The sequence below is a fragment of the Haliotis asinina genome, chromosome 6, assembly GCF_037392515.1.
Source record: "Haliotis asinina isolate JCU_RB_2024 chromosome 6, JCU_Hal_asi_v2, whole genome shotgun sequence".
Lineage (NCBI taxonomy): Eukaryota > Metazoa > Mollusca > Gastropoda > Lepetellida > Haliotidae > Haliotis > Haliotis asinina.
In genome coordinates, this window is record NC_090285.1 from 69377010 (window position 1) to 69390218 (window position 13209).

Consider the following 13209-nt stretch of genomic DNA (forward strand, 5'->3'; position numbering starts at 1 on the left):
ATTCTTGCTCTTAATTCTTACTATAATTCATTCATTCGTTCATTGTAAAATTCCGACTGATACATAAACTGTTTGAAGTTCTTTTTACACAGCTGAAGTTGCGCTGGGAACGAGCCAAGCCAATGTGTGCGTTGGAGCATGACGAGGCACACGTTAATAAGTACAAATGGTAAAGAAAGCAAGCGAGTGATCAATCCCTGATGTAGATTATCCCTGTTTTAATAATTATATATATGCTTATAACAAGGGTACACAGGTAGATCTTCTGTTCATGTTACATACAGGTACTAGTATATACTCTATGATTATGCATGCCGTTGAAGTTTAAATGTTTTGAGCGGGAAGAGGGGAGACTCCTTCCTGTTTGTCACAACACAAACAGCATTTCATCACTATGACGTCGTTCTTTAAGAGGCCTGTATCGAGAACCTGGACCCAGTTTCTCAACGCGATCGTAGCTCTACGACAGTCGTAAGTCTGTTAATGTACGGGAGTTACGGTCACCTTAGGGCAACGATCGTTTAGTGGAAAAGGGCCCAGATACCCTTGGGTAGCGTGGTCCTATTCAACTCCTGCTGGATTCAGCCAGAGCCTGTACATCATAGACGCTACCAAGACATAAGGAAAGTTGAAAGCACGGCAACGATCAATGTCTTTCACGCGCATTGTCAAAGAGCTAGTTCAGCCACAAACCGAACCTCTCACGAGCAAGGATATTCACGCTGAGAAGCTCTCGGCAATCGTAATTTTGGTTCGTCATATGGCGAAGGCATGAATCAGTGCTGGTTCAATAATACAATGGGTTTGACTGTTCCAGTACGTTGTGTGGATTTGGGGTTAGGATAGTCCCCAACAAATTGTGCGGACCGTACGAAGTTGACTAAATGGATTGGGTGGTTACGGTTGGTGACTTGCTTGACTGTGCGGCTAAGTACAAATGAGTTGTACGTTTTTGTTCTCAGTAGCAATCACACATTCGATTATTAACAAGCTATCTTGATACCGCTGGAACATGTTTGATAAACACCAATATCCTCCTGAAACAACCCTAAAAACAACTTCATGTGAGAGGTGAGACATGAACCAGGTGATGTATATTCACCATCCAAATACGTCCAGCATGGATCTAGCCACACTGGACAATGGTGGAAGTGTGACAGTTATCAGTCAGTTACTAGTCACATTTCTTTCAGTGTCCATGACACTAGTGTACACACAGGACCACTGACTGACAGCAAGAACAACTTTCAATACTGAGGGAGGCTGACACTATATCATATAGATAGCTTTATCAGATCCTCAGGCTTTTAGAGAAATAACAAAATTAGTGTAATTACAGAAGGCATGACCTGCCATAAAAGCTCTTCTGGCACAACAATCAGCCCAGTGGCTGATAACACAAACAGCCAGAAACTTTGTGAGTGAGTCACTTTTACACTTCAGTTCTATCTTTACTGGTACAGATGTAGTTGTGACATGCTAATACAAAATTAGTCTAACAGCTGAGCAAGTGAGCAAGTGAGCAAGTGAGTTTGGTGTTACTTCGCTTATGGTAATACTCCAGGAATATAACAGTGGAAGACACCGAAAATGGGTTTCATATATTGTTTCAATTAGGAATCTAACCTGGGTCTTCGTCCTGACATGCAAACTCTCTAAAAACCTGGCAACTCTACCACCCACTAATAGCTGAGAACCTGAGCAAGTATCAGTGTACTGCCACATTAAAGACACGCAATCAGGTGGGTCAAATGGACTGAAATGTTGTAGTGTTGTAGCCCTGGTCCATCAGTACATCCTGCCAACAAACAACAATAACAAGGTGGTCATGTAGGCAGGCTTCCCCAGTTTATTTCTGATTTGATCATTGAGAGGCTTACCTGTGTGACCCGGCTTAGTGGGGAAACCAGCAACAGCAACAACAACAACATCAACAAACAACAACTGTTGAAGAGCGACAGACTACTCTAGAGGGATTCTCCCCGGTCACAAATACATCACATTACATCCAGGGGAGGGATCTGTTCCCTGCACCCACCTGGGTGACTACAGTCAACATGTTTGTCCAATATGATGCAGGAGGTAACTCAACATGGCGGTCTGATACAACATATACAGCTACCAAACAGTCCCTAATAAATAAACATGAGGGTTATCTAAGTAGTCAAAAGACAAGTTGCCACCCACATTAGAAAATGGTAAGCACCACCCATTCTTAGTTCAAATAAATCATAAATATCCCTGTACTTCTGGCAAATATTCACAACTGATATTGATCTCAGTTTGAAACCACTGAGCCGTTCTATCAAGAGGCATACATGATACTGGCTTCAGGACTACTACTTAAACTCACAGTGAGTCACTTTGAAGTATGACACAGGATATATTTCAAGTTTCTTTTCAATGGAAATGTATAGTAACTAGCTCCTTACCTTCCTTTGTTTGTGTGTATATACAAAATAACATTGAGCACCATCTTTAATAAGACTGGAACATCTGCTCCAGAGAAATAAATTCACTGATTTTCTGTCTGTACCACATCCAGATCTAAAATACTTAAATGTAAAGTTTCACACGAAATGTCAAAAGTCTGTGGTTAAATGCCAAGAAAAATAAAAAAACATAGAACGACGTATGTTTGATGATGCAACAAAATGCTGAAAGAGAAAAGGATAAGCATGAAATCAGGAATAAGCATCATTATTGTACAAGGCACTTGCTACAAGTCATGCCCTCAGCGGACATTAGACACAAAAACCTTCATAACACTACAGATTAAGACATGATCGTCCTGAAGACAACTTAAAACTGGAATTGTGTAACAACATATTACATTTAATCAATCAAACATATAAACTAGAGTTGTAATGATGTGCTGTATACATGTAAAAAGAATCGGCCAGTGTTAACTACTGGGTCAGTACTGGGATACACCTACATCAGTATCTCACCACTATAGATTGTGATGTTATACCAAACACTACAAATGAAAAAGGAATAGCCTTAAAATATAATTCGCCTATTCTGATTTCAAATGATTACAAAAATATTAAGTTGCTTCAAAAAATATTAATGCTCAGAATTTTATTACTGAGACACATCTTGTATCCATGAGGCCGATTAGATCCCTGTTACACAAAATTGATTCTAAGACATAACAGATCCCAACTTGTCCCCTCAATAGGATCCCTTGGCTGAATAGGTCCCTAGTTCCTCATGTCCGTTTCCTACTGGCATTATAATACAACAGATTCCTGTTTGCCACATCAGACCAGTGGCTATTGGGTGGTCACAATGTCTGACTGTGTAATGGTGTATCATTCCTCCCTCATCTAAAACTGAACTGACACCATGATCTGTTGCTAAACATATGGAATACAAAGGCTGTGTTGTATTCTGCTGGCTTTGTAAGGACAGAATCAACATATCTCAACCATACAGGTATATATAGTTGTGGTTCATACCTCACATAAATCCTGGACACTATAACTGTGTATCATTTATTCAAGATGCCTCCCTACAACAACTGCAAAAGAAATATTCTAAAACCTTTTGCTTTAACAATGATACAGATGCCATCTTAAAATTCGAGGGTGTGATTGTAGTTTGAAACTTCTGACAGACATGAGAATGTTCATCTAAGAATTCGGCTGAATATATGTTTCCTGGATGTCCTTAGTGTGGCATGTCAGCTGTGCAGAGTGCTTGGATGGCTGACATGATTATTTACAGCCTGGGAGAACCATAGGGTGTGGTAGGAGGCTGGCAGTCACAGGCCAGTGGTCATGAGGTACTGGCCCCTGAGCATGAGGCTGGAGACTGCAAGGTGTCTGAGCCACCTCCAGCCAATAGAGCGTATACCATCTCTGTTGTCATGGCTGCTGAATCAATATATCACTACAAACACAATAAACAAAACCAACAGCAACCTAGAAACTGTCCATACACAATTGCACTAGAAACAAAAACAATTCAAACAATATTGAAATGATAAAACTTAGATTTATATAAACAAATAATGATAATCACATTGGCACTTGTGTTCTAGCATATCCTGAGTGATGTCTGCATATTTTCATCATAGAAGTCTCCTTGTGAAGCTCATCAGACTCCCAAACCCAACCAGCTGTCAATCGCATTTAGATGTTGTATTTGGTACTTCAGTAGCCTTGTAAATATTGAAACTCTTGCTATCATTTCTCGACAAAAAGGCTCTAATCTATATCTGTGCTACCAGTGCCAATCATCAGAACCATCAGAACATGATACACTTCTAAAAGACTCTGTGGAAAGACAGATGTGGTTTATGCATAAAAAAAATATGGCATCTATCAACAAAAGACCAGTCACATATTGTAGAGGAGTGGATCAGCACCACCAAGACATAAAGTAATTTTCTCCTGACCTTCAAATATTACTTCCATGTTTCTCCCTACCTATGTCTTTGAGAACTTTGTATTGTAGGCAGAGATTAAAATACACTAATTGAGAGAAGTTAACAAACACCCCATTACCTAATATTTCTGTATTTCAGCTACCATAGTACAGGGTGGAGGAAGGCTCAAGTATGTACCATGTGCATGGCACTAGCAAATCCAAGAACCAGTGCCCCCAGAGTACATGGAAAGACGATTCTGGATACTGTATGTTGTGGACTGTAAGGCAGCTCTCTCTACAGTAGGTCACTGGTCTTGTATATACACTATGGAATGTAAACACACTATACTCCTCAATGAGCACACATCTACATGGACACAAGTCCACTGTCACAGATTCAGGACAAAATGATGGACTACCTCCATCCCCTATGTATAACAAACACACACCAGTAATATGATGGTGGTGCTCAGCCTGTTAGTTGGCACAGTTTGTGGCAGCATTAACCATCCAGCCACTTGTGCTAAAAGGTGGGACTAACAACATACTGACCTCAGTGTGAAGCTTCCATATACACGTCTCACACCAGTGTCAGTATGTCTAACATTCATTGTCTTTATTTACATGCCAATATATGACCAATTTCAAAATCACAGAAACACAGCTCCATCACATGACTAGTGCTAAATCAATACAATACTTATATGCTACCCAAAAGAATTAAAGAACATGCAGTGTGTGATATGATTATAGCTGAGATGTCATGTCTATTCTGTATTGCAACACACATCTTTCCTATTCTGCACGTTCTTTAACTTGGTTTGAGTAGTATATCCAAGTGGTTATACATTCTGGACATCAATCTGTTTCATTCTTTGAAATCCATGTCCTTGCTCGATGGTTATAGCTCATAAATATTATACACTATATACAAACACTTAAAGGTCACATGCAACCAAAACATCAAACATAATTAAAACACAACTATCACTTATTCATGACATATAATATACGTTGCCGCTTGTAAAAAAACAAATAAACAAAATTATCAGCGTACAATCACGATTCAAAAGTGCAATATTTCGTACTTGGGCTTACTTCCCTCGAAACGAAGACCGAACCCAGCCATAGCGGGTAGGGGTGCACTCAAGTGTAAAGACGGCTTCTGATTGGCTGGTTCATTTGCTGATACGCTGAAGGCTCATTGTGTGTACAGAAAGATGATCTGTTTGATGGGCATTTTAGATGTATGGCGAGTGACAAGAAATTAAGATTCTTTATGGATAACTTCATTTATTGTACTTGATGTGTTGTTTCAGTATGGATTCATATACTGTTGTCAAACAAAATCATTTACACTAGAAGAAGTTGTTATCCATAAAGAATGTATGTAGAGATGTTGGGTTTTGTAAAGACATGTTCTCTGAATTTGCGTTTAATCCAATCAAAAATCATTTCAGTGGAGATGGTGAACTACTGTGTTGCTGGAAACTGTCATTCGTCCAATTACAAACCAGGACTTAAAACTGACAAGAGTTTGCACCAGTTTCCGTCAGATAAAGTGATCCGAGAAAATTGGATGTAGTTTTGTTGCAACCCACAGACATAATACATGTCATGTGTACAGGTGTATGTATGTTTGCCTAATTGCATAATGTGGAAGAGACAGGACTCGGGTGCACGAGCCATAAATCAGTTTATTTTGTTTATGGTGTATAGCCTGATAGGTGTTAAGCTCAAATTGCATGTGGTCAATGATTGAAGCTGTGTATTGCATATTGTCTTTAGCAGGCAGGCAGGCAGACATATGGGTGTCATTAAACCAGACATTGAGCTTTCTCTGTGACAGAAGCTGCTTACCACAATCAACATTTTTTTAATGTAATGAGTAGATTATTTATTTGTTTGTGTACACAAGCAAGATTAGATTACTGCTCATGACCTCATACTCTGGGCATGCATACTGTTCAAGCTCCGCGAACCTATTCCCTGTGCATGTGTTATGGGCGCAGTGCAGCAGAGCCGTTGAAACCACTTTTTCCCCCAGTGCTGAGGGAAATTTAGTGAATCGTTTGAACTCCGATTTCGTGGGCTTTTTTTCCATCGCATTTTTTTCAACTTTATAGGCTGAATTGGCATTTTTGATGATTTGTTTCGGTAAGTGCATACCGAAAGGTATCAGAATCTGCAAAGTTGTGTTTTATGTTGCATGTGACCTTTAAGTATACACACAATACTGAAGTATATATATGCAAGTGTACAATGCTACTCCACGTCGCTCTATATACAATCCTATGTATATATATACAGAACCAGAATTATGCACGACTCCCGTCTACTTGGAACATGAAAACAATGTACATATGTAACAAGCACACAAATGAAAGCCCTCTCAGTGATGTTGGTGTGGGGAGGTAGGTGGATGATGGCTGTTACCAGAACCTGTTCTCTGATGCATGGATCTGCATGATATGGAGTTAATCATGGCATACTTCATCAAACATTTCACATCTTATCACCAAGTCAAAGTTTAACCATAACTTCTTAGGACAGTTCAATGTTATAACATGCTCTACAAATCTGCTAATGAAGATTTGCTATAAATTCTGTAAACAGTAAATAATCTTTCTTTTTTTCCAGTAAAAATGTCACCTGACGCGTTTCCTCCATAAGATCCCACACATGGTGGTAACATAACAATGGCAATTAGAAAATGCATGATATAAATAACTGAATATTTCTATCTTACCAGTAAAAAATATTTTCCCCACAATGCATTCTGGAATTTGGGGGCACATAATTCTGTAAAAGAAATAATCAAATTGGTCTGGACTTACAAGTTTGAACGACAGGCATAATGCTTTACACTAAAACCAAAAGGAAGTATAGCTTCTTCAGTGTTGGTTTTGATGGGGTATCTTGGTTGTGGCAATATTTAATAGAATCTATGGCCCCCCACCTATACTACGTTTGTGCTTATGGAGTCATATTTCATTCACTGTATTTATCATGCAGAAACATATGGTGGAGATGTCTTCAGTAACTGCAAACAAATGTTCTAAAATATGTATCTTTTACATCAAAATGATTTTACGATATTTGAAAGAAAATCATGCAGCCAGGTGTTTTCTGATCGACAATGCTCTGGACAGAAAACATGTTGAAGTGCTTTTCACAACTTATTTCTCTCAAGTTCTAACACTGTAGCAACTTTCTGTTGAAGTGATACTAGCACAGCATGAATGGCTGTCAGATGAGAATTGATACACTTCCTTATTTGAAATGTTATGTATACCCTGGATTTAGCCTCTCACCTACACTGCTTCACAGTGGCAACAGACTTACTTGAACTTGGATACTAATGGACCCCTTTCCTCCATGATCAGTGTACAGCCACCATTGGGCAATATTAACGAAACGTGGATTTTGTCTGAACCACAGAGTTTAACATTCACAACAACTTTGGGTAAACAAGGTTCGGATGCACATGTATCGTTATTGTTTTTAACATTATTATAGAAAACTATAGAACAACTTTAGATCTCATCACAGCCTAACACTAAGACTGCCTAGCCTGGCATTTCTCAAGACGATGGCAGTTACTATAAAGCTGCCTGCAAGAGTTGTCTCCCTTGACAACAGTGACATTTCACCATGACATCTTACTATTACTACACTATTGGGACTGTGGCAGGAATATTATGCTAGATAATTGTGTCCCGACCAATCAGTTTGGTTGTTAGTGCACACTGAAATATTGCCTACAACACGACTTAGCTGACAGACCCAAGATGTCTCGTACCATAGCTAGACTGGAAGACCATATAACTAAATGCTGTCAAGTAGTTAGTGAACAAATAGTACCCCAACTACCTGCTTGGCAAACTTTGTTCACAGACATTTCCCCTAGATCCTGTTTACTCATAACATTATATAGAACAAGAGAAAATAGACATCACACTTGACCGCAGAAACTGCCTGTTCTGTTATTTTGTTATTTGTTTTCATTAATTCTGCTGGGAAGTGATGCATTGTGTCATGGTGTAGTGAAACAGTAATCTCACAGTAGCAGTGACAGAAACAATCACGACAAGACCATAACTCAGAACCACCTGTGTTAAGAACAAGGTTCTTGTGTTTGGATGTCACTAGACAAGTCTGACAGAGGTTACATTCCGATGTTATCATGATGTCTGTGCAAGTTCTTCCGTGCTTTCAGATGTCTTCATTCTGTCTCCTGTATTTTCATCATGTTTGAGATGATGTGATATTACTGAAGTATAGAGTCATGCACTCTCTGATTGTCTTACACTGACTAGATTCCGATGTCATGAAGACATGGGTTTCATACAACTGTGTATGAAGATCCCACTACCTACAGGTCTTCACAAATATGATGCTAGAGATATTTCCCACATCATCTGTACGTTTGTTTGTTATGATATCAGTAACCTTGTTCTCAATAACACAGCATCAGAGAACATCACAGACCCACATCGTATCACTGTGTATCTCGTGGTGGATGCTTATTTCCTGAAATTGTATCAATACCTGATCACATGTCACCTGATCAATCATTGTTTGTGTGAGATTACATGTCCAGATCATCTGTCGATGGGAACGGCTGAAGAGTATGGACGACCTCATCGTACAAACCCTTCGCATAATTGATCTCATTGGTCACCTGTGAACAGAACAATACACACATGCAAATACAATTTGCAATACATGCAAATATGTTTTGGAACCTTCAGATCATTATAATTACTAATTTCATTTTCACCACCAATGCTATGGGTTTTCAAAAAAATATCATTATGACAGGCTCTGCTGTGAAAGGTTGCTTGCCATTCAGGAAATGGAGTGAGTGAGTTTTCACCACTTCAGAGTATTGAGAGTATAGGTATATATGAAAGAGTGTCAGTTGAGTGGTTGGGAAAGTGAAGTCTATAGGCATACTGCTACCACAGCAAGGATTATAATCAGGTAGATCTAGGCACCAATCATCTGTCATCCAGGTACATCAATGGAACTCAACTCCGCACAGAAAATCACGACTCTTTAAACACAAGGCCTTCTTTGTTTGTATTTCAAGTTATTCAAAGTTTTGCATTCTTGTAATTGTGATGCTACATATGGAACAATGTGACTATAATAACAGCCATTGTATTCACCTTCTGTGCCACAGTGTGACGCTCACACCGCACCTGCGGCCGTTTGATATTGTCTGATGAGGCAGATCCTCCATTGTCTGCCTTCATGCTCAGCTCGATGTAGTAGCGCTTGGGGATGGGTTTACCTGTGGCAGGGTCAATTGGCCGGCCAACAGCTGCAACGAAACAGCAATAAATGCTTTTCATGGCACACACTGTCACACTGGACCTATTCTTGCTTATGGTATACCTGTCCATTAATTACAGATGATATCATATAACACTTGCCTCTGCTCAAGGATAAAACTATGCACTTGTCACATTGTTCCACTTTTAAAAGATTGATGTTGATGCAAGGATAGGAATATATTTATGCTTCAAACATGCTTCTTTACAGCATTCCCAAAAGACTGTAAAGGATACTTCAGTGCACTCTGCCTAATTCAGACCGGCTTGGGACTGACTATAAAGTCCAAATCGGGCAGCAGTCCGAGTTCAACAGAAATTTCCTATATCAATGCCTGATCATCTCAATTATATAGTCATCTCAATTATAGTCTATAGATTAGTGACAACTGCATCAAAGGTATACTCACCAATCTAATTAATCTTTCAGCAAACGCAGTTCAATTAGTTATCTGACACTATTCAATGTTGGTGGACATGGCCTCATTCTGTTCAGTTGCTCCATAATGTTCACATATCAATCTCAGAAAGAACACTTACTTGAATTCCACATATAAAGTACAAAGTCTACTGTTACAAGACAAAACTGACTTAATCTGATAACTACTGCAAGAGAGTGTCTCTCAAAAAAGAAAAATGTGTCCTTAAAACTACTCACGATCTTCCTGCACATTACAGCGAATGAGGTCCTTGTGCAGGATGTCAAGGACAACATCGTCCTCCTGCCCAGATGGCTTGCGAAGGAAGTACACCTGTTTGGAGGTGATGAGGACATGGAGAGAGTCCTTATGTGCTGTCCCCCGCATCTGCTCCAGAGCTATAGGACTGAGGACAAACAGATACAGCAGTCTCCTCACACTGTACACATACTCAGCATAAAACATAGTAAAACATAAAGATAAGTCATTTTGGGATTGGATACCACCTTTAAGATGGTGCATCGCTATCACTAGACAGTTTCAATTATTGACCTACTCTCTGGGCAGACACACTAGACCACTGAGGTCGTGACAAGAACATGTAGAGACTCTGGTTGAAGTTTACGAAGTGCCTGCACTAAGTCTATGTATAAACACAGGAGGTAAGCATAGATTGCTTTGGGAAACAGCCCTTCATCACTTTATAGTCCTCTGTCATACATGAATCAAGGCATTTTTGAGGATTCTTTTGTATCTTGTCTGTGGAAACAGTTTCCAACGTTTGAAAATGTATTGTATATATTCTGTTTTTGTGTACTCAACTGTCTTGTTGCCTATCTAGATTGGCATGAATTTGATAAAGTCTCATGTGTATCGAGACTGACTCCAGCAAGTATGAGGGAGTGAACCAACAATAATAGGATAAAGCATCCCCAAGGAAAGTCAACTTGCACACAAATTGTAAACCAAAAGTCATTGTGTTCTGTAATCTGAATCCGTCGGTTCCAAACGCATTCCCACGCTTCAAATATTCAATAACACCTGGAAATTGGCCAACACATGATGTTTATCTCCTAACTGATGCACTTCAGATGACCAAACATACATGTTACACATGGAATCTTTTCATACACAATTACAAATACAAGTTTGTGTACAGGACCAAGAATGGATCCCATACTTACAATTCTGAGAAGTCATTATCATTGAGCAAGTAGAGGAGCCGCTGGGCCTCTGCCTGTTGGCTGGAGAATGGTGGCAGAAGTCCCCCAGAACCATGGCAGCTGCGGGGGTGTCGTACCCGAGGAGGAAGTTGCCGAGACGAGCTCCGACTAGTGTCCCTGACTGCATTGGCAACACCTGATGTCAAGTCAAAGACCCCGGCAACAGGCTTGGTGACTGTGCCAATTACACCCTTCCCGACTCCCTTGAAGAAACCCTGCAACACCAAGCCACACTATAGCAAGACTCCACACAAAGTCATGCAACTGGAAATATCATATAAAATACTTCAAAGGTCATTTGTTCTTTTCAGGTTCCAGAAAATCTACAGTGACATATTTTCCTGATGATTCAGTGGATTCTGTACAGGAGGAAACTAAAACTTTCAGCAATCCACCTCTAAATACCAACATTATACAACAGCTCAGAAACATGTTTTCCTTCTGCAACAGTTGTTACCTCAACACCCTCAGCTTTAGCTCCTGTTATTGGCTGAGTGAAGACACTGGTGAGTCCACCAAAGATTCCATAGCCAAGACCTTTCATGCCAGCGATCAGATGGTCCCCTGAAGAGCTGGTCTGTTGGCGGATGAGGTCACGGGTCTCCTTGTGGTTCTCATCCATTGAAGCTGTTGTGAGGCCATCTGACAGGGACCCTGCAACCTGAAAACACACCACACGCACATAGTCACACATGGACAGCCCATTCTTGTACTACTGAGAACACAACACACACAAGCACATAGTCACACATGGACAGCCCATTCTTGTACTACTGAGAACACAACACACACAAGCACATAGTCACACATGGACAGCCCATTCTTGTACTACTGAGAACACAACACACATAAGCACATAGTCACACATGGACAGCCCATTCTTGTACTACTGAGAACACAACACACACAAGCACATAGTCACACATGGACAGCCCACTCTTGTACTACTGAGAACACAACACACCACAAGCACATAGTCACACATGGACAGCCCATTCTTGTACTACTGAGAACACAACACACATAAGCACATAGTCACACATGGACAGCCCATTCTTGTACTACTGAGAACACAACACACACAAGCACACAGTCACACATGGACAGCCCATTCTTGTACTGCTGAGATTCTTAGACCTCGGATGCCTGTCTCTGTTGGGGAATCCATAACATGATATATCTGACATGATACTTCAGTATATCACATGACATCCATAATCCCATATTTGTAAGGACAATACATTTGACAAGTATGTCTGTACGGCTTAGGTACATTCTGATATATCTAACACCCATGTCTACATGCCTAAGATATGATCTGATATATCTGACACTTATGTCTCCACTGAAATAGTGTTGAAAGTGTGGTCTTCACCAAGACTTTCGAAATTATAAAATTTATGTCCTCAAGACAATCCAAGATAAACAAAGTCACTGTAGATGATTAGTCATTCTATATATCTTCACCTTGGCAGCCGAGTTTGACACACCGTGAGCCACATTCTTGAGGAGTCCACCAACATTGCCGTCTTTGATGAGCCCAGAGATGCCCTCCGTCACATCATTGAACAGCCCCAAAGGGTTGCCCAGGAAGTCAACAGATCCAAGGATCTTGGCAGCTTGGCTCTTCAACTCCTGGCAACATAAAACAGTTCAGGTGAAAACCTTAACAGATAATGTGGCAGTGACAGATATTTGCATATTTCACTATGTTGGATATTAATTAGAATTCATGTAAATAAATAATTCAAATGTCATAGCAGATTTTAGTAATGTTATTTTGTCATATCGCTCAGCCTGGCTTTAGCCATCTATCACTCAAAGCCAGTTCATTGAACATGCTTACCGCAT

At 40.0% G+C, this 13209-nt stretch overlaps 1 protein-coding gene across 1 annotated transcript in view; it reads right to left on the minus strand.

The window, feature by feature from the left end:
* Window positions 1-1826: 1826 nt before the first annotated feature.
* LOC137288176 (intermembrane lipid transfer protein VPS13D-like) overlaps window positions 1827-13209 on the minus strand; it is a 120739-nt gene continuing 109356 nt past the window's right edge. Inside the window, exons 72-77 of the mRNA XM_067820611.1 lie at window positions 12826-12993; window positions 11816-12019; window positions 11320-11573; window positions 10375-10541; window positions 9552-9706; window positions 1827-9061 (exon numbers count right to left, since the gene is read on the minus strand). Coding sequence (XP_067676712.1) covers window positions 8969-9061; window positions 9552-9706; window positions 10375-10541; window positions 11320-11573; window positions 11816-12019; window positions 12826-12993 — 1041 coding nt within the window. The 3' untranslated portion in view covers window positions 1827-8968. The remainder of the gene's footprint in view (window positions 9062-9551; window positions 9707-10374; window positions 10542-11319; window positions 11574-11815; window positions 12020-12825; window positions 12994-13209) is intronic.